Consider the following 24,403-nt stretch of genomic DNA (forward strand, 5'->3'; position numbering starts at 1 on the left):
ATATTTGTAAGGCGGCTGTTATGAGAACGAAAACGGCAGTTAAGTGTTACATTGTGAGAACATTTGGGGTTTATGGGGACGGTCCCCATAGTAACACAAATCTATAGATTGGTTACTATGAGAACGGTCCCAATAATTGACACTTAATTCATCAACATGTATATAATTATATACAGATGTTTATGAGTATATATAGGACACATCCGCGGACAAGCAACTATATAAATAATTATAGAGAGTGGTTATTATGGGAACATCTATTGCTTCACGTGAATTATCGTTTTTTTTCTATAGTGAAAAATCAATTATCACGGATAATGAATGTTGTTATAACTACTACAAAAGTACTTGTGAAGTATGACATGGTTTTTTTATTTCCTGATTTTTTTATTAACAAGTAATAGAATATCTGGAGGATAACAAGTAATCCATTTATCAGTCTATTATCCGTCAATGGTGTGTGCTTAAAGTTGATTTAAAGAAGAAATTAAGAAAAAAGAGCAAATTGACACTAGAATTGCTATTTATAAAAGAACAATATGATGTTTTTTTACTGTAGAACAAAAAAAAAAAATTGATACCGCCAGAATTCGATCTCATGACCTAACGATTCGGAGTCCGCTACACTACCAATGATGCTATACTCATATTTGTTTTACTAGAAACAAAGATAGCGCGCTCTCCGAGTGCGCTGTTGCATCAAATGTAAAAATCACTATCATTTTAGATATTGTCCAATGGTCTCAAAGTTATTTAGGTTAAACATTTGATAATTTCCAATAATTTCAAGCGATTTTTACCAATAGATGAGAGTTGGGATAATTTCAATAAAGTGTCATTAATCGTAAGATCAGTTATTAAAATGTATAATGGATGATATACTAAAATTCAAAAATAAAACTTTTCCTAATAATTTATACACATCTAAATAATTAAAAAAAATATAAATATATATATATATATATATATATATATATATATATATATTTATATTCAAGTTCATTAAGCTGACATAAATTTCTGATGGATTGATATCTATAACTAACAAACTACGTGACTGTAGTTGCCTTCAAAATTATAATTTGAATTCATATTCTTCGTTGAAACTACCATTCGATACATCTCATATTTGGTTGCGCTTGATTTTCGGTGGGATTATTATTTGATTTGCCCAATAAAACACGTTAGAAACTTTCTACTTGATAGTTAATTTGAAAGATTGGAACATTAAGTCACAGATTGATTTGTAAATTTTGATATGGTTATTCGTTCGTAAATATATTGTATATTGTATTAAAATGTATTATAATGAAATTCATTTCTTTTTGAGCAGTTTGATTAGCTTATTATTTGGTTTTTTATAATTTAATTTATTTATTATACACGGTTGATACAATCAAAAAATTTATAATGTGAAAAATTTAATAACAGTTTAGCATTGAAGAATATTTTTTTTCAAGTTAACATAATTAAAACATTCATAATATTATTGAATTCAATATTGTGAATAGTATAAATTATAAATATAATTCTTTGTAAACATAATTTTTTACAGTTCTGTCTGTTTTTTCATCATTTATGTATACATGTAAAGTTTCCCAAGATCAAACTCTTGAAAATGCTACGTACAATTGTCCATGATTAAAAATATCTTTAGTTAAATCTATTCCAATCATATCAAATGTCTGACCTTGTGCTTTATTTATAGTTATTGCAAATGCTAATACAATTGGAAATTGTCTTCTTTTGAATGTAAAAGGATAAATATCTTCACAATATAATGTAATGCGGCTGATGAATGCTATTTCACCTGATTTATCTCCATTCAATATTTACATTTTAAAATATTATTTCCAAGTTCAAGAATCATTAATCTTGTACCATTACATAATCCTTCACTAATATTGAGATTTCTAAGTAACATAACAATACAAAATTTTCGTAATATGAGTTCATGAAATGGAAAATTTGGTGGATTTAAAGTATTTAAATATTCTGGTAATATAACATCATCAATATCACCCATTATCACAATTTTCCGTACTGTCAATTACTTGTAAAAACTTTTTCAGTATCATAATCTAATAATTGGACAGTTTCATTATTTATTCTGTTAACATCTACATTTCTTGCTGAAAGTATTGCACATTTAGATAATTCGTCAATTTTTTTTGAATAATTAACTTTTTAAAAAATATATTTTCAATCATTTGATCGTTTTTAAAAATATTACATTGATTTGGTAACGTTAAATTATCATTATTATCATTCAAAGTACCGTCACCAACATTTAATAAAAATTTTGAAAACTCGACTTCTGAAGGTAATGTACGCATATTCTGAGTTAATGTAAATTGATGAAAATATTGCCAAAGATAACTATATTTGATAGATAAACTTACTAATTCTGTTCTCGTTGAATTTTTTTTTACAGGCAGTAACTGCCGAAAATCACCTCCTAAAATCATTACTTTTCCACCGAATGGTACCTCACTATTCATCATATCGCGTTAAAGTTCGGTCTATTACTTCTAAAGCATATTTTGGTGCCATTGGTGCTTCATCCCATATAAAAACATCAATGTTTTTCAAATATTCGCCTTGTTTTGAATTTATTTGATGTTTGATGATGAATCAGAAAAAAGAGGTACAGGCAGATTAAAAGTTTTATGAAGAGTTTTCCCATTTGGGAGTAACGTAGCAGCAATTCCTGTGTAAGCCATAGTACAAATATTTCGGTTTTTAGACTTTAATAAATACTACAACGTTGTATAAATAAATGTTTTTCCAGACCCACCAGGGTCCATCTATGTAAATACAATTTGGTATATTGCTATTATTAATATTACTTAAATTTAATATATGGTCTACAATTTCTTTTTGTTGCTCATTTAATGTTTGATATTGCTGAGCTCCACGATGGTTATTTTCCTGTATTGTTCCGTTATCATCTACATATTCCCAATCTGTCATTTGTGGCATATTTGGAAAATTTGATATATGTGATCCTTCATCACAGAGTATAGAATTTATATGAAAGTATGCTTTTTTCTCACCTAGAATTGATCCCAAATTTATTGTATAATCTTCTGACATTGACTTCTTAAATTTTTCCCAAAGTTTATCAGGATACATCGGATAACAGTGCAGTAATATACGAACAAAAAGATATCTTAATTGATATGGCATCATCCAACTCTCTGCTTCGCCTAATGCACGTTCCCATTCATTATCATCTTCAATCAATCCTAATGCCAAGCAAGTATTCATATAAGTATCATATGTATGACCATTTACTGTTCTGATATCTTCGTAACTTTTTGGTCCTTTTACTTTTGTTAATAATAACCTTAAATGAAATAATTCGACTTGTGAAGGACTTACTGAATACATTCGACTTATAACTTTAAACTGTTTTTGACGCTGTACCCAATGAAAAGTATTTGATCTATTTTCTTTTTTAAATACATAATGATAAGGAATATCTGTATAAATATACTTTCTAGCATTCTGATCACGTGCATTCAATACAAAAAAATCAATTAACATAGTTTGCTTTTCTAAAACATTTCTAATTTCTGCTTCATCACAGTCATTATTGATTAATAAATTTTGTTGATTTGGTAAATGAATCGGTAATCTTATAATACTATGACTTTTTTCCTGTAATGGTTTAGACAATATTCTCCACACAGCTTCTGCTGGTCCTACATAGCGAGTTTCAATATGATTATAAATTTCATCATACTGAATATAGCATTATTATCACTATTTGAAACATTTCCATTTATCGTTATGAGCGCTTTATCATGTCCTTTATAAACATATTTATATAAATACTTTACTGATTTTATGGATGAAATAATTTCTACATTTATGTGTGAATTGAATCGTTTCGAAAGTATTCTATTATATGGAACTACATGTTCATTTGTAAAGTGAGATCCTTGAGATCGAGTAAAAATAATTCCTAAATCTCTGCGACGATAATAAGGATAACAGTTTTCATCCATAGTTGTTTCTTGTTGAAATTTTTTTGGGTAATGTTTCGAACATTTTCCATTTACTATACACCAATTTCCGCATGGTCCATGAAGCATATTTTTAGTAATTATATCATATAATATAGGATCATCGGATTCATTTGGGATTTCAGCACAAATATATTTATCGACCATTTGTGGAGTTGTTATTTTATACTTCTCTGCTAACGTTATTAACATATGCATATGAGGTAATCCACGTTTTTGAAATTCAATTACGTATACATAAGCTAAAACTTCTCCGAAATGACGTTCTTTAACAATCATATCAATTAAAGCATTTTTTTTTATATTAAATACACGTGTTACTATATCTGGCCTATCTGCAGCAGTTTGTTTTGAAAATAAATTTTCTTTAATTTCAAGCCAATTAGGATTACATGTCATCGTCACAAATATGTCTGGTTTACCGAATTTTCGAACAATTGCTATTGAATCTTGATAATGTTGTAACATGTTACGAGGAGATCCAGAAAATAATGAAGGAAGAATTATCATTTTTCCAATATTAGTAGTGTTATCATTGTTTTCACTGTTGCGACATTTATTTAAATGATCTATTAGGCCTTGGTATGATTCCGCACGTAGTTGTTTTTGATTATTCCTTAAATAATTTAATCTATCTTTTTCAGTTTTTACATAACTGTCAACGACCCATTGTTGAAATAACCGGCGTCCCATTAAGAAAACATTGAATTCATTTCTAATTGCTATTCTGTATTTATGATAATCATTCTGCGTAACTTTTTGTTTTGTTTATGAACGTAAGATATATTCTTATGCCATCCTCTAGTACCAAATGGGTAAAATAACGGATAAATCCAAGGTTCAACATTTGGATCCATTGTACTAACGTACTGTAAGATTTAGTATTTTTATTGATCACTGAAACATATGATTCCGGAATTTCACCATCAGCAGTTGTTGAGAAGATAACAGCAACTTCGTTTTCTCGTTGAAAATTGAACCGTCTTTTATCTACACCTGGTTTCAATGTAAACATTAAATGCAATTCTGGGTCATCATTACTATTATTACTATTGGAACATTGTTTATTAAGTTCTTTCGCCATCATTTGATAAGAATCTGCAAATACATTATTCTGTCGCATGAAAGTGTCAAGTTCCTTCAAGATTTCACTATCACACTCTATATTATTTTTCAAACGAATTTCTAAAGCTTCTTGAGCATCTATAAAGAATAATTGTCCAAAATTTGGACTTTCATTTGGTAAAGAATAAAGTGCAGTATTGATTTGGTAATATATTTGTCCTTGTATTTTAAAACCAATATGGACCCCGACGTTGAGAAGATAAATCGGTTAAATTAGCATTGAACGAAGCAAAAGCAAAAGAGTTGTTAAATCGACGAATACATTGGAAAAAATTATTCGATTTAGGATGAGTATTTTCAAATAACGATTTTAAAAATGCAGGGAAATCCGGTAACGGATCAAGTTTAACCTCACCATGATGGCAACAGTCATTGAAAGACATTCCTTTATTTGCAACTTTTTCAGCATTAAAGTGTTTCGCGTTACAATGACAACAGTATACGTCCATTTTTCCAATATAATGTTCGGAAATACTTCTTGTGTTAGTGAAACTTGAAGAAATGTTTTCTGTAACAGTATTTATGACGATTGGTAGATTTACATTAAAGATGCCATTAGCCGTACTTGGGCTTTGTAATGTAGAATTACCTAAAAGAACATTGCTACTGCTACCATTATTATTATCATTATTGTAAGTATTCGTATTTTTATTCATATTATTAATTGACTGAGATGTATTCCCATTGGAATTCATATCATGGAGAAGATTTGTATCAGTTGTAAGGGCTTTCTGATTTTTACGTTTTGCCCTATAACGACGGGCAGCTTCAGCATTATTTTCGCGACGTCTTCTTTTATGTTCAATTTCTTCTTCAGGCGTAAGATTCATTTTCCTTCGACCCATAATTGTAAACAACACTGAATTGAGTAATAAATTTTTTTCAATGTTATAAAAGAAATTATAGATATAGTTTTTACTAATGTTTATTGAGAGTCACAGATTCAAAAAATATGTAAATTAATCTTAGATTAATTAAATGTTTGATTTAAGATTTTAAGATATGTATAAAGTATATTCGTTGATATATACAGCAAACATGAAATAAAAGATATTAATGAACTATAAAAATCAATTGTAATTTCTTAAATTTTTATTTATAATTATCAAGTTATTCGTTTTCACTGAATAATGTACTAATAAATTTTTTGTATGACAATTAGTAATTTATTTACAATTAGCTAAAAGAATGATTTTGGTTAATTCTTATTATTAGTAACAAAATTAAGTAATTATCAGATAAATATAAAATTACGGTTATTTAATTCATAGCAAAAATTAACGATACAGGAAAGAAAAGTAAAGATTTTAATAACTTCTTAAAATTGATTTTCAATCTATCGTGATGTATTGTTTCTTATTTCTTATTATTTAGTCTTTTTTTGATATTATAGTAAAAGTACGTTTTTTATCTAGTAAGCAATAGTTGGTATATAGAGTATTCAATAGTTTGTTTTTGTTAAAAAAATCAGTTTGGTATTTAATGAAAGTATTAGTTAAGTTAAGATTTGGTAATTTCTGCAAACCTGAAAAAAAAACATTCAGTTAATAAACATATTTTTTTTATTATTAAGTACTTAATAAGAAATTGAATATCATATTATTTTTTTTTATTGAAAAATTTATATTTTACACAGTTAAAAAAAATATTAAAAACATAAAAAATTAAATATGTTTTAACTTATAATGTAAAATCATCACTGATTATATATATACATACATACATAAAGTACAATTTTTTATCACTGTAAAATATATTAGTCAGTAATCAGTAATTTTCTGATCTTTCTTAGTTGACAAATTTATTTAAGTTACGTTATTAAATGTTTAAAATATAAATTTTGATCTATTTGCATGTTAGATATATTCAATTAATAATATTATTTTCTTACTTGAAAAGCGATGACAGATTTGATTTTAATATGTGACTCATCCGAAAAAATCAATTAATTATATCCAATCCTGAATTGATTATAATTTTGATAGTGAATAAAATATATCCAACAATAACCAATGTAACTTAATTTTAACTGTGAAAAAGATAATCATAATTACAATAAATACTTGTATAAAAATATGATTCGAATTTCAATCTGAAAATGTATATCATTTTTTAATTTTTTATTGATTTACATCAATTAAACATTATGAAATTTACCTTAGAATATGAATTATTACTTTACATCATATGTCAAATGTCAAATGATACACTTCAATTTTATAGTTTTCTATTGAAAATATTTTCAGATCAATACATAACTGAATGATCGAAAACTCTTAATTGTAAAAATCGATTAATAATCATATATAAGTAGAAGATTTTTTTTTTATTCACATAAATTGCAAAATTGGAAATTTCAATGTTTTTCACAAATAACTGATAACAGTGATAAATAATTATATTGAGGTGAGTGAAGTTGCCGTTTTCTTTTTGGTCTCTGGTGGTAACAATTAAAAGTAATTATTGAGGATCATGTATACTCGGTTCAATGAATTGATTAAAATTTATCGACCGGTAATTATCAATACATCATTAATCATATTTATATTCATAGTCAATCCATTTCCGGTTTTATCACAAATAGAATAAGTCACGTTTCGTTGTTATTAAAACTTTTCTGTTAAATCTCTTATTAAAAATGACATCAAATATTTATAAATTTACATCTAATGGTGAGATTGATGAATACACTGCAAAGGATACCGAACTGTAAATATTTTTTTTATTCATTTATATTCAATAAAGTAATTTTGAGTTTTTAATTTTAAGGTTCTAATTAATATTATTTTCTATTAAGAAATTTCTAAAACTGATTTTAGTTACAAAATACAGGGATATTTTATATTTTTTTATTTTGTTTATCATAAACACAGAAATTATTAACACAATTGATATTAATATCGTAATCGTAGGAAATTGAAAGGTTATGTAGAATGCATTGAAGGTTTCAAAGGTGTTTCCAAAGACACGAAGAACGTCTTTAAAGTAATTGTTAATAACACAATGGGGAGGAAAGTACGGCTTCTTTTTTGGAATGATAGAGCTCAAGAATTTGTCAATAAGATATCCCTTGGTACAGTAAGTAATATTAAATCTTCTTTCTCTATACACTTTATCTCATTTATCTCTGAAATATTACTGATTGCAATATTCTTGTAAATTTTTTTCTAAATTTATAGATTATTAATATTCGTGGAGCATATGGACATAAAGTTTATCCAACATATGCTGATAGTCCTTGTGGAATAGTAGCAGACATAGAATTATCTGTCAATAAAATACTAAAGTAGAACTATTAGGAACTTACAATATCAATAAAAAAACTAACGAAATTATCAGCGTCGAATTCCAAGATTTAAATAAAATTCAAACAAACTTAATCAGTAAGTTGCTTATTTTCTTGAATTCTGTATTAATCCTAACTTAATTAATATATTACATTCTATGTACTTTATTCATATCAATTGCTTTGTTGTCATGAAAAATGAAAAAACTAAATATTACAATTATATATGAATTGCTGTTCTTAGGTACAAATGCTTATATTAAGCAAAGTATTGTTACTAATGAATTCAATGGAGCTACGTACGGTTCCGGAGTATTAACTGATGGGATTTATCGTGTCAGGATTCAGGTATCAAACTTTGACCCTACCAAAGCAGAAAATTACCAAGAAGGTTGTCATGTTAATATTATCGGTGAAGTCAGACCCAATAAAGGTTAGAAGTAATTTATAATTTCATTTTTTTGTCATCATTTAAGTAAATAATATTTATCAAATATAATTCAAATAAAAAATTAAATAATAAACATGACTAATAATAGTAACTATAATAACAATTACTATCATCTTATTTTCATAGGGGGAGTAATAATCATTTACATAGCGAATATGGATAAAATAACCAAAACTAAAGAGAAGCCACTTACACAGGAAGAGTTAGAGAATGGCTACCGACCATTAAAACGAAAAACCCCGTTTGGCGATGATGTATTATGTTCAAGTGAGGCTAAAATTCTAAAACTTGATTAATTATAAAGATGATCAGTTAAATTTTTTATTTGTTTTCTATTATATCAAAAATTGATACAAACGTAAAAACATAAAAGGAATATTTTTAGTTATCTGTACGGAAATTTAAAAAAGTTCGTTGTTATTTAAAACCAATTTTCTTTAAGAGAGAAACGAAATTTTTTTTTTTCAATTTTTGAGAAATATTTAAAAATTGTTACATGTACCTTATATTCGAATAGTTGAAGTAGGAAAAAAAGATGTATTTTGATTTGTACTTTAAAGAAATAACTTTTTTTGATGAGAAAGAATGACCAGTCATTCACAGTGAGCTATTGACTGATTAAGTTTTAGTTTTTGTCATTATCAAATATTGATTTTTCTGTTTTCTTTTTCAAATATTGAAAAGAACACATTTAGACATAAGGAAAAAGTTCACTGATTGAGTAAAAACATAAGTTTATCTATGTAAGGAAGTATGACTACATAAAGTATGTACTGAACAGTATTTTTGTAATATCAAAATTGCAATAAATAAAAAACATTTTTTTTTGTATTCAATAATACCTAATTGTTTATTCAATTCTAATAACATTCTGGAGAAAAAAAAATTTAAGTTGTTTTTCACAATAAAAAATTATTAAAGTGATTATTTTATTATTAATCACGATATTTAACTTGTTCGAAAATAACTCGATTCTGTAAATCCAAGTTTTTTTGTTATAAACAATTTTTATTTGTTTATAACAATAAAAAAATTATTAGAAATTATTTTATTATTATTCGCAATATTTAACTTTCTCGAAAATAACTCGTTCTGTAAATCCAAGTTTTTTTGTTATAAACAATTTTTATTTGTTTATAACAATAAAAAAATTATTAAAGAAATTATTTTATTATTAATCACGATATTTAACTTGTTCGAAAATAACTCGATTCTGTAAATCCAAGTTTTTTGTTATAAACAATTTTTATTTGTTTATAACAATAAAAAAATTATTAGAAATTATTTTATTATTATTCGCAATATTTAACTTGTTCGAAAATAACTCGTTCTGTAAATCCAAGTTTTTTTGTTATAAACAATTTTTATTTGTTTATAACAATAAAAAAATTATTAAAGAAATTATTTTATTATTAATCACGATATTTAACTTGTTCGAAAATAACTCGATTCTGTAAATCCAAGTTTTTTTGTTATAAACAATTTTTATTTGTTTATAACAATAAAAAAATTATTAGAAATTATTTTATTATTATTCGCAATATTTAACTTGTTCGAAAATAACTCGATTCTGTAAATCCAAGTTTATTTGTTATAAACAATTTTTATTTGTTTATAAAAATGTCTATGAATAAATTTATGGGATTCTTTATTGTTAATAAATATATTTATTGTCAATAGACGCTGATCAATCGATATTTATTCGGTTATCTTTTTGTGTTCAACTTTTAATAATAAATATCATAATTTTTTTTTCTATATTCTCTCTCTCTCTTTTATTCAAACTCGTGACATTTCCCGGGAATCCAATATGAAATCTGAAAATGCTCCCAAAAGAGCATAAAAAACTATGGAATTACTAATTTGATTTATAATTAAGAGATGAATGTCTAGTAAATAGATTAAATCCCATCATTTTTCTAAGAAAAAAAACCATTTTCAAAAACCAAGTTTTAAATCGACCAATCAGAGAACGAATAAAATGATGACGCTGTTGTGATTCATTGATTTGAAAATCTAATTTTCAAAGTTCTTTTATTTATAGAAAAAGTCAATTTTTTATCATTTTTTTTTGTTCTATCCAGTAGACATAATTCTTACATAATTTCCTATTTAATTTATGACATTGCCGTTTTTTATGCTTATTTGAAAGATTTTTCTAATGTCGTGTCCATTACCCGGTAAATGTCATGAGTTTTAAGATATAGGATATCTCTCGTATGATTTTCATAAACTACTCATATCCATTCACATATATGTATTAAAAAAAAATGTTGCAAAAACTTCAGGGTATCTTAGTACTTCAGTCGGTGGAGTTTGATAAAAAATCTACATGTATGCATAATTTATTGATAACAAGTAATAAGGCACATGAACCATCGCGTCAAAGATTAGCAAAGTTAATATCATTAATATATATAGACTCGTTCTCAAGTTTTTTACTATATATTTACATTTGAAATAATACCCGCTTTTTGTCTATTGTAATTAGTAATTACCTGCAAAATTACACCTTTTATTTTCATTTTTTCTATTTTATATGTACAACAGGAGGTTCTCATAATTGCCACTTTATCAACATTTTACATTGGTATTATGGCTATTATAAGGACACATCCGCGGATAAGCAACTATATAAATAATTATAGAGAGTGGTTATTATGGGAACATCTATTGCTTTACGTGAATTATCGTTTTTTTCTGAAAAAATTTTTTATTGCTAGTTATCTTTATCTTCGTTAATATGTTCATGAGCAAGTAAATATTATTTTAACATGAATAACGCAGTCCAGAATTATCAAGGATTGAAAACATTCTCTCGTTTATTTGATTTTATCGATCATTGCTCTTTACATTCTTCCGGAACTAATTGGATGAATAGAAAGAATTAATTAATAAAAATTACTTTTTTTTCATACAGAACTGATGTCTATAATCAATTGTATCGTACACTATTTTCAAAAGTTTTTGATCATTTGTTACTATACGAACCTAAATATATAGAAGTTCGCAGGTCAGGTTTACTTAATTGTAAATAAAATTTATTGTCATGTATATCAATAAAATGAGTATTTATTTGTATACAATGTCTACATTTATTGTTCAAAGTTCGACTTCCAATTTTTTTCTGACAATGTAGTATATTATAATTATGAGTTCTGTTAACACAGACTAGTACGTTTTATTCAACTGAATAATATTGCACTTAAATATATAAGTGTGCAATTACTTTATCGAATATATGTGTTGGAAAAAAAGATATAATTTCTAACTCAAAACTGTAACCATAAGAATCACAACATATTCTTTTACATATAAACTAATAGTACGTAAGTAATAAAAGTAAAATTATATTCATGTTTGTAGCTTCTGACTAGAAAAAGCGTACAAAAATACTTTTCTGATAATCCTTGAAATAATAGGTTGATACTTGAACACAACATTTACATACATTATCTTATATCCATATCATACCGTCTTTTCGTAACGAAGTTATAATATTGAATATTCTCATAATAATTCTACGTTTAGACATGTATCAGGCTAGTACATTTTTTAATCGAATATTGTTGCATATTATTGCACAGATTTCTACGCTACAATACATGAAGACATGTAGTAGAATCGTACAAGGATAAAAAAATTTTTTGATCTCAAAACCTTAAGTACATAAAACACACTAGTATGTAAGTAATAAAGAAAAAATTATGTCTGTATATTTATTTAATATTTCAAATAACTATCTTTTTTTTTCGTAAAGCAATAGATGTTTCCATAATAACCACTCTCTATAATTATTTATATAGTTGCTTATCCGCGGATGTGTCCTTATAATAGCCATAATACCAATGTAAAAAGTTGATAAAGTGGCAATTATGAGAACCTCCTGTTGTACATATAAAACAGAAAAAATAAAAATAAAAGGTGTAATTTTGCAGGTAATTACTAATTACAATAGACAAAAAGCGGGTATTATTTCAAATGTAAATATATAGTAAAAAACTTGAGAACGAGTCTATATATATTAATGATATTAACTTTGCTAATCTTTGACGCGATGGTTTATGTGCCTTATTACTTGTTATCAATAAATTATGCATACATGTAGATTTTTTATCAAACTCCACCGACTGAAGTACTAAGATACCCTGAAGTTTTTGCAACACTTTTTTTTAATACATATATGTGAATGGATATGAGTAGTTTATGAAAATCATACGAGAGATATAAAACAAATATCAGTATAGCGTAATTGGTAGTGTAGCGGACTCCGAATCGTTAGGTCATGAGATCGAATCCTGTCAGTATAAATTTTTTTTTTCTCATATAGAATTATATTTTTTTTTTCATTGTAACGCTTGTTTAAATTTTTAATTTATTAATCTTTTTTCTTGGTCAATCCGTATTAACTCCAAGCATACACTTGCACTTTTTAAATTGTCTCATGGCTTGGACTCTTTTCTATTAGCAGGAAAATTCAATTTTCCGTTGTAACAGAAGATAAGATAAGACCAATTATGGTTTGCATTCCAATCCTATTGTATTATTCAATACATTCCTAGCTACAACATGCTGTGTGATCCGTCATTTTGGCATACAATAAACTGTAATTTTATTTTTAATTTTTTATTTATTGGGCTTCGTAGAAATGGCAGAAATTAAGTGTAATTTGATTTTCTTTATTTATGTGAACGGTCATTTTCGTTCATATCAACATTTCGCATGAGAAATTGCATGAACATCGATTCAGAGATAAATATCCTTGTAATACCCACTGTACGTATGTGTCCTTATAATGGCCGGTTTTTTGTCACGTTCTCATAATAGCCAAAATACAGAATCTAGAATTATATTTGATGGTTTTTACGAGAACGTCCTTATTAATACCACTTTGCTCATGAGGGTGTATATTATCTATTTATTAAAAAAAATCAAAAATTAGGGTCTAGATACATTCATAACATTTATAAGTATATAACACCATATATAGGGTTATAATTAAATGATAAAATTCATTAAACTTGTTCAATTCAGCAGGAAAGAAACCGTAGTGATATTTAATATTATTAATATCAAATTAATGATTACAATTTATTATTATGTTCGATATTTCAGCGTAATGAATTAAATACGAGGAACGATCGAACTGGTATTGGTGAGTCGATAAAGTAGACCGAGATGGTAAGAATAACTAAGGCCTCATGAATTACTGATTATTATATCAGGGAATTGTTTATTATACTTCGTTAATGCAATAATAGAAAACAAAAAAAAAAAAAAGAAAAGAAAAATTAGCATCCAAATTATTTATTTATTATTTATACGCGTTTTATAATTATTAATTAACGACTTTGTAAGAAACGACCTCAATATATTTAATACGCAGGAAGGGTGGAGGGGGGGAAGAAAAAGGAAAAATTGCTTCTAAAATATTCCCCTTTACCCTTTTTTTTTCCAATTATTGCTAGTTTAATTAATTATGATTAGTTATTTAATAGTCATTAGATGACAGTAACTGGTTGTTATTGGAGAAATAAGTTTTATTATTGCACGATGTTATTTAATTTGATAATAGGTAAGTAATTTAATGACCTGAGACAATGCGTCTATAACTAATTGCTAATATTTTGCATAAATTACATGAAAGATGCAGTAGCAATATTCAATTTAATCAATATTCCGCCGTAATTTATTAATAAATAATATGTAAGTAATTATCTATATATTTATGTATACACTGAGAAAAATTTCTTATAAAAATTACGGGTCTGTCGCCGGTAAACCGGACATAAGTGACAAGTCGCTATAGAATTTACGAATTGAAGATATAAAAAATACATTTCACATAGTATTTTTTAATATTTATCTAAGAATTTTTACGTAACGTCTTAGAAGTTTTTACTGTACAGCACAGTAAATTTTTTTTGCTGGTAAAATTTCCTGTTGCTTCGAGAAAAATTTACTTGGTCTTCATCAAGATGTCCTAGTACACAAAAGAATTTTTACGGTGCCACATAGTAATTTTTACTGAGCGAAAAAGTAATTTTTCACTCAATTTAGAATTCGATGATGTTCGGGTGTAATCGAGTTGTTTTGGAAATTACGAGTGTTGTGTATAATAAATATTTTTATTACATGATGGTTAACCAAGTCTGTAAGTATAAAATTTCTATCATTTTTATCATTAATTCAATAACGTAATATACACAATATTAATATACCAATGCATGTATGCTAATAACGTTCTGACAATTCATTCAAATTAATAAAAAAAAATTAGTTATTAAAATTTATATTTATTATTTCACATAAATAAATTTCATTTCCATCGATATATTTTTAATCATTGTTCCAGAGTTGTTATGATGCATATCTTTTTACCTTAGGCAGCATGTTAAGATCTCGGTTAATACTTTGAATACCTAAGTTTTATGACTTTCAAACAAAAAAAAGTTTGTTTTGATAGGGTCAGGCCGATCTCTGCTACACACATGGGATCTTCAAATCGTAGTGCAGTTTGACAAAGAGAATTTTTATATCTTTTGCCTATCCTCTATTGCATTTTCAACTAGAAGATCGTTGTTTTGACAGGTCTAGACCAGTCAGTTATCTGAAAGTCTTCGAAAGAGTAAGATCGTCGGAATTTTTGAAACAGCGAATCATTTATTGTGAGTGTTAGTGTTTACATTATTAATTATTTACTAAAAATTTATTATAAATGATTTGTTGGTGATATATTGGGTTTATTATATGCATTTTTTCTATCAAAATCTGTAGATTACTTAGCTTATCTTTATTAAAAAACATCCGTTCATAGAAGACATGATTCATTAACGTCCTGTTTTTAATACTAAACTTTTTTTGAAAAAAGTATTTTAAAGCTAACGTTTTTTTTTATTCTTTATTGAATATATTCGTGATTAATATTTTTTATCTTATTATTTAATCCATTAAAATATAACATAGCACTTTACGTAATTTATATCTATCATATTTAGTCATTTTTATATCTTGTGATTCTTTTTCCAGTTAACATGGTAAGTTCAGTAAAAAAAACCTCTTTGAATTTATTATTTTTTAGCAATTTGAAAACACTTGATATTTCATAAATTTTATTTATAAATAAAGTTAATTTAAATATTTTTTTTATTGCTATAGGACGTGAATAATCATTTTAAAAGACAGGAAATAATTTCTAATGTAAGTCTATCAATATTTCACTTTGACTTTATTATTATTTTTTGAATACAATAATTATTTAAAACTATTTGCAATTATATATTCTTTTAGCCAGTATATCAAATTTTGCTGAAATCATCAGATGGAAAATCAGTTATAAAATTTTACCGTGACCATAAAACATTAGCAAAGAACGTAAGATGCAAATTAAGCCGTACTCTAGTTGCATGGGAAAAAAATCGGCAGACGGCAGCAATTTTTACTGAAGATGATGTGGAAAGCATAAATAAGTTTCAGTAAGTGAAATATAACTTACTTACATCAATAATAAATCATTATAATTCGTTGATGATCATACTTTGATTTTTTTTAGCATATCAGCTGAAGTATTCCAGTCTTGGGACAAAGACATTGAAAAAATATTCCCTGGAGAGTATTGTAACGTATGGTATACGCCATACAGATCCGAACGTAAGGAAGTTATTCAAGCAGATGGCAGTAAAATTACCAAACGTATAAAAATTGATGCAAGTGGAATCTTATACGATCATTACGATTATACTTTAAGAGTATTACGCCAACAAAATCTGGTACAATCAGAAGAACTGCCATCTGATCAAATTGTCCCACTCATTACAGGTATGGATATTTAAAAGAAAAATGTAGCAATTTTTTCCATCTTAATGACGTCATGAATGACTTTATTAATAAATTATCAGATGATTCGCGCAACTCAGCTGAATGGTTACAAACTCATGTCGGCCCACCAGACCTTGTCCAACAACACTGGGACACTTCACGTTCTGTAAGAACTTTGCAGTTAAATCAAGGGACTTCAGTTGTTGAATATTATAATAACTTCCCTGTTCTTAAAAACCAGCTAGGCGCAGATTTGGTAAAATATATTTGATTAACAAAATTGCGTTAATGTGATTATTATCTAATAAGAATATTGGTTACAGTTATTGAAGGATTTCGCGGCTAAGTATCCAGGAAGAGAAACAATATTTTTTGAACGCTGGAATAAAGCACGACCTATTATTCATCAACTCCTTAAGGATTCTGGAAAATTATTTGGTGAAGATTTGGGATTGCTGCTCTCTCTATCTAATTTACAAGACCACAATAAGGATGTAGTACTATTATATTTGCTGCCATACTTGATAACAACACCTCGAGGACAAAAATATGGAAAACTATCAATCAGAGAAAAACAAGAGGATTTTCTAATCAATGTTGAATCAGCGACTGGAATTGATATTGGTATAAACAGACAACGAAATATTTGTGTTGCTAATAATACAACTCTTCAACCAACTCCACTACTGGTAGGAAATTTAACCAATCTTAGCGCCATATATACTTTTATTAACAATACAATAGAGAATCCCACTTTATATCAATGCTCATCTATTTTGCATGCAATAGACTTAACTTTTAAACTTTGTTTTGCGCTAAACTGTAACTATCCATTCAGATCCAAATTTTTGTGGATATTTTTGCAAAAAACTTTTTATAATATTGATCTACCTAGCGATAAATGCAGTAGGGAGACACAAGTTTTAAGTGGAAAAATATTACAGCTATTTACTGACGAAAATACTAACCCGAACATTAATAGAGAATAATATTACATAATGTTTATTTGTAAGACATGTGATTTACGTTTACGAGATAGTTTAGATTATATAAAACATCTTAGATTAAATCATTCTTCGGAAAAAGCATTCGATTGTGGTTCAGAATTTTGTGTTAGAAGATATAAAAATATTAATTCTGTTAAACAACACATTAATGAGAAGCATTATATTAGTCAGGATGAGCCTGTTCTTAAAAAAAGAAAATATAATAAAGAGAAAAAAAGTATAAATGAAAATATAACAACTCTTGAATCACCAGTAATAAACATTCATGATAGTGATTTACATGTCGCCAATGAATTTTCTTTTAATCAGTTAGAAACCTCACATAATACTGATTCTCCTCAGTTTTCGACATCTTCACCTTCCACATCTAATTCTTTGACTAAAGTTCATAATATCAATTGGATTCATCTCGCTGCAAAATTATACAACTATCCAAATATTCCAAGGAAACAAGTAATAGAAATACTTCAGTATGTAAAACATCTGTTAACAAACTTCTTAAATGAAGTTTTTCACGACGATGAAGTATTTTCTTTATTTAATGAAAAAAACATTAATACAGACATATCAAAAAAAACAGTTACAGAAAAGTTGAAAAAAAAAGTCAATGATTATTGTACTCCCGATACAGAGCATACCCTCTTCAGCAAATTCAAAAATATAAGTTACATTGAACCGAAATCATATTTGTTAGGCGAAGTAAAAGAATACAGATCAGTTAACCAATCAATGCAATTAAAGATGAATCCGGTGACTGCTCAATATGTTCCTTTGCATAAAGTTTTTAAGAAATTCCTTGAACTTCCATCAGTACTTGACGAAACGTTGTGCTACATTGAATCATTAAAACAAAACAATTTAATTATTTCGAATTTTATTCAAGGAGAGTTATGGAAAAAATTGAGTGCCGATGATCATAATAAAATCGTTTTTCCATTGTTTTTATACTTTGATGATTACGAGAATAATAACCCTTTAGGCAGTCATCGTGGCATTTCAAAATGCAGCGCATTTTACGTATCTGTTCCTTGCCTTCCTCCAAAGTATCAGGCAAAACTTGAAAATATTTTTTTGTTTGTATTATTTAATACTTTGGATCGTAAATGTTTTGAAAATCCTGTCATCTTTTCAAAAATTCGAGAAGAATTAGAGCATTTAGAAAATGAAGGTGTTAAAATTAATGTTCGAGGTGAAGAAAAAATCTTATTTTTTCGTCTCGCTTTAGTTCTTGGAGATAATTTAGGAATTCATTACGTATTGGGATTTACAGAAAGTTTGGTACATTCAAAGTTCTGTCGATTTTGCTTAATAAATAAATCTAATATAAATAATATATTTATCGAAAATGAATGTGAATTACGTAATGAATCTAATTATGAAGAAGCTTTGATCATAAATGATTCTAAGCAGACGGGTATTGTATCCAAATGTTTATTGAAAGGTATTGAAGGTTTTCACCCTATGAAAAATATATATGTCGATGTAGTTCATGATGCATTAGAAGGATTTTGTAGGTATGATTTGGGTCTTATTTTCAAATACTACATAAAAAAAAATTATTTTCCCTAACAACATTGAATAACTCTATAAAAAGTTTTAACTATGGTCCAGTGAGGAATAAACCACCAGAGATAATGGAAAGCCAAATAAAAGAAGAACAAATTATCTTGCATGCATCAGAAATGTTGGTATTGATAAGATTTTTACCTCTTATTATTGGACATTTGGTCCCAGAAAATGATGAAATTTGGGAATTAGTTTTATTGTTACGTGCAATCATTAATATTCTTACTAGTTATGACCTTAATTATGATATGCATTTAGTATTATCTTTCAAAATAAAAGAATATTTGAATTTATTAATTAAATTTTTTCCGGATTCAATGGAGCCAAAACATCATCTTCTGGTGCACTATCCTCGAGTTTTACAGTCGTGTGGACCTTTGTGGAAAATATCAACAATGCGATTTGAAGCAAAACATAGAGAAGGTAAAATAATCTCTCGTGCTTCAATAAGTAGAGTAAATGTATGTAAAACTATTGCCATCAGGCATCAACTTTGTCAGAGTTACAGATTTTTAATGAAACGATCTTTAAAAGACATTTTTTATGATATAAAATCAATAAAAAAAATCTCAGCACATCATTTAATAGAATATAGAACTATTTGCCCATTATTACCTCAATTTATAAAAAATTCAGACGATATAGTTAAAACAACTAATAAAATAGAAATAGGAGGTGAAGAATTGAAAAGTGATTCTGTCATTGTTATTCCAGGTGAAGAAGGCCCTAATTTTTATGTCCTGAAAGAAATTATTATAGAAAATGAATTAAGATTTTATCTCATTGTAAAAAAATTATTAGAAGTATTTTTAGACGAACATACAGAATGTTATTTAGTATGTAGCAACAATTATTCGTTTGAAGTATTAGATAGTAACCAAATATATAATTTTCATCAAACAAGTATTGTAGAAACCCCAAATAAAAAACGATTAATAATTAAGATATAGTAATTAAGATTTTTTAGACGTATTTATGTTTGTAAAAAATGTATGAAAAAAAATTTCTAATTAAAAGATAAAAATGTAACAAAAAAATTATTAGACATTATTGATTCAATTTTCATTCCTAACTTTTTTATGACTACTTTATCGATCTTTTTTTTATAAAAATATTTATTAATATAAGCAACATAAATTTTACGGTACCACACCGAATTTTTACTTGTACTGTAGACTGAAATTTTACGGTGCCACAACGAAATTTTTACTTTTTGCCGTGGAAGTAAATTTTACGGTGCCACAGCGTATTTTTTTCGTGGGCTTATAGTACTTTTTCCTTTGCCTGTCACTTATGTCCGCATTACGAGAAAGCACCGTAATTTTTTCTTAAATTCATCATAAAATTATAAGAATTTTTTCTCAGTGTACAGATCAATTTATTGTAGATGTAATTCAGTTACATAAGTAAATTAATGTATGATTTTAAACAAGCTAATTTATTAAAATCACCAGATGTTGGTGAATATAATCAACCAGTCGGGTTTGTTAATTATAAATTAATTTTAATATTGTTAGATACGGAAAAGGAGGAAAGTTACAACTCAACACGTGGTCTGAGTTGAACACGTGGAGTTGGGCCGCGCCCCCCTTTCTCCAAGAGTTAAGGAAAAGAGACCTAAAGGAACAAAAACAACCAAACTCCAGAACTGAATAATTAAGGCGCGTATAACAAAATAATTAGTAATAATTTTACCTGTTATTTATTCGCAGGAAGCGAATTATAGCGAATTAAAGGGGAAAATGATGACCGCGAAGGAGGAGTTAAGAGGTGGGCCTCAACGCTATTGCGAGCAGCTGAAAGGCGGGGCCTCGATGCTCGAGCAATGTGTGAGGGGCGGGGCCCGCCTGTTGCACGCTTTATTGATGCTTAGTGACAAATAATTCACGAATTAAACAAAATTTTGGGTGAATGTTGATCAAAAGGGGGTGAGAAAAGGTAATGCAATTAATTTTCAGCAAGTTGCTATTAGATTATTGCAAATTTGGATCATCTTCAGATCGATAGATCGATTCACAACACTGCAATGGGCGGTACAACTTATTCCGTCACAAAAATGTAAATTTACGAAAATTAGAGAGGGGTACAATCTCAAAAGTAGAACAGAGACATGCAGGGAAGGCTTGCGCACCTTCATGAACCAGTTCTCACCCTTAAAGATTTCTTAGTTACCCTTAAATGAGGGTAAACAGTGCCGCGGCGGCGAGAGTTGCTCGATCCGACGGCCAACGTTCGCGCTCCACTGCGCGTCACTCAACGAAACAAATTTACAAGGGAGAACCACGAGAGAAATAAATTTTTATGAATCGAAATTATACGTGGGTGTATCCAGGGGTTTCCCCAGAGCGTTGGAAGGGTGGTAGTCACCCTTAGTAAATTAAATTTCTGGACTTTTATGCTGACAGAATCTCGATGCCGCTATCCGACGGCAAATGACTGTGGCGCGACAAACTCTTTATGTCGCTAAAAATTAATCAAGTTATTGAAAATTGCCAAATTGAAAATTAAGAAAATTCGTAGGTGAGCGGGAGTACACCTGTCGTCATCTACTAGCGCGTTTCTACCGAGAAATGCCGCTAATTCATTGCCTTTTATGGTGATTTAGAGGGGAACGTGTGACACGGCGTGAAACTTCTGATCGCGCGATTTTAAGAAAAAATATTTTTTTATTTATATTTTGGATGTTACGCTGTCAAGTTTATCGGGGCGTAACTTACTGAAACCCGGATTTTATGGTCAAATAATTAATAATGGGGTAGATCGAATATTTGAAAAAGATTTAAAAGTTTTTTTTTCTTAGACGGAAAATTTCGACTTGGAGGGAATTTTGCTTAGTAACTATTCGTGATTAAAAACACGAGTGAATGAAGCACGCGCGAGAAAAGTTTCCTTTCTTTATTACCAACAAGGTTCTAAAAGCGCGATTCTTATAGAAAAAGTCACTGCAAGAGGGGGGAGCAGGAAAAGTAGATCTTCCAGATCCCACCGCTGCCACCAAAAATTAACTGTTACGTCCGACTTTTTATGAAAGTTTAACTAAAATAAAAAGGCGCGAAAAATTAGGATTGAAGTTTTTCCTACTGCAGTATTTAAATTTTTATGAGATACGTTGGAAGCGCTCGGTATGAACTTGGCCCAGGAGGCGCGGACGTAAGTTAATCTCGGATATTTAAATTCTGATTACACCCAAATTATTTCTCTTTCAATAACAGTCGTTTTCGTAATATATATATATATATTTCTAAGTATAGGCTTGCTAAGGTATGCCTGAAATATTGATTGATTAGTCACAAACTATTCTTCGATTGGAAATTAACTGCTCGTTCGACGTCGTTGAGCAAACTGACATCATAAAATTCTCGCGACGCTAAGTACGCGGGCTGTCTTGATTAATCTCTGGTCAGTGACAAAAAGCCCCGATAAAAATTGTGTCGTCTACAGGTAGACTCGGTACTTGGTCTAAGTCGCCGGGGGTTTTCCAAGAAGACCGGAACGATAAAGCATCGTAAGCGCTTCCGATTTCAGCGTTTTATTTAAAAAGTACTTACAATGAAATTCCTTTTATTTAAATATAGCCTCTATTTTGTAAGGTAGCTAAAATAAAGACCTGTTTCTCAGCTTAGTCAGCTTGAGAAACTAAAATTTAAACAAAACGAATTTTTCCATTAAGCAAGGGCTTCGGGTTTCTGCATGGGAAATGAATTCTCTCATGAGGAAGCGTGAAACTCAATTTCCGTCAAATACAAAAAATTATTTTGTTAGCGGATCGGTAAATTAGGTATGCGTTTATTTTTGATTTACCAAAAATAAAGCGAAATATATATATATGAGGGAAGGAAAAAAAAAGGAACAAAAAAAATGTAATCATAAAGTCGGACATAACAAACGTAATATACATGTATGTAATGTATGTGTGTAAGGCATATTATAACTTTTCTTTTTACAGAATCTACAGAAATTTTTATCTAGATTGAAATTCGTTTGGAAACCTAAAAATTTATTGAGACCCAAATTATCACCCGTTATAAGAGCTAATTTGGAGTTAACACTAATCTGTTCACCTGAAATATTTAAAGAAATACCTGTTGTTGCTAGTTCATTTAGTTGTAAAATAAATTCTTTATATATTTCTTTTAAATCACATTGTTCTCTATCAGATGAATAATATATTTTGAACAGAAAGATATTAAGTAATTTTGAGAAAATTTCTGGTGGTAAGCATGGAATATAAACATACACTCCCGTCATTTTATTAATGGTTTTATGAGATCCAATCGGATTACCACACTCGAATTCGCCTTCATATAATATCAAAGATAATACTAAATTTTTACAGCCTTAACTTTTTTTTTCCAAAAATTTGTTTGATCAATATTTGATATTCCATTACTACCGCAATCATAGCTCAGTTTTGTTAGATAGATTATTGTTATGTTAAAAACTTGTGGCAACTCGAAGAATTTCTTTAAACACTAATGGTAATTGGATCAAATATCCTTCAGAATGGAATTTTTTATTCGATGTTTCATTATTATTGGCATTACATTTGAATACTACTTTTTTCGGCTTAAAATAATAATTTCGTTTTTTTAACTCCATGATAAATTTATATTCACTGATTATTTGAGACAAATCAAATTCAAATTTTTGTAATTCACATGAGGAGAATTTCTATCTTATATTCGACTCGTGAATGTGGCTATTGATAAATTCATGCAATGGAGGAAATAGACTGTTTATAATTAGATCATTGCATTTCTTTATAATATCTTCTGCTTGAGAACGGGTTAATTTTGTTGTTATCAGATGTATTTTGATGTCTATGTTTACTACAGCTAGGTTGTGACACATCACTATAAGGATCATCATTTTCATTATTCTTCATAATTTCAATCATTTTCACGTCAGGGTTCTCGACTTCGACAATATCAATTCTATTATTATTATTACCAATATTTTGATTACATTTCAATGAATGACTGTAGAATGAATTATAATCGTTATATTTTCGAAAACAGTTGGCTTGTATACAACAATATGCTACATTCAGATTAAATTTATGATTGATTTTGAAGTGTTTTAATAAATATTTCGCTTTAAAAATTTGGTTACACACGGA

The 24,403-nt window shown here is 27.9% G+C and overlaps 1 protein-coding gene and 1 pseudogene across 1 annotated transcript; both read right to left on the reverse strand.

Annotated features, from left to right (window-relative positions):
• Window positions 1-1,836: 1,836 nt before the first annotated feature.
• LOC118070599 (uncharacterized) lies at window positions 1,837-2,579 on the reverse strand (annotated as a pseudogene).
• A 33-nt stretch (window positions 2,580-2,612) lies between these two features.
• LOC118070600 (uncharacterized) lies at window positions 2,613-6,001 on the reverse strand. Its single transcript, XM_035089304.1, has 6 exons — window positions 5,826-6,001; window positions 5,419-5,765; window positions 4,902-5,234; window positions 3,749-4,786; window positions 2,872-3,707; window positions 2,613-2,747 (listed from the first exon to the last, which is right to left on the reverse strand). Exons 1-6 carry the CDS (start codon window positions 5,999-6,001, stop codon window positions 2,613-2,615), a joined length of 2,865 nt encoding a protein of 954 aa, XP_034945195.1.
• Between the last annotated feature and the right edge of the window lie 18,402 nt (window positions 6,002-24,403).

The sequence above is a fragment of the Chelonus insularis genome, unplaced genomic scaffold, assembly GCF_013357705.1.
Source record: "Chelonus insularis isolate UGA/USDA-ARS -01 unplaced genomic scaffold, ASM1335770v1 contig_65_pilon, whole genome shotgun sequence".
NCBI lineage: Eukaryota > Metazoa > Arthropoda > Insecta > Hymenoptera > Braconidae > Chelonus > Chelonus insularis.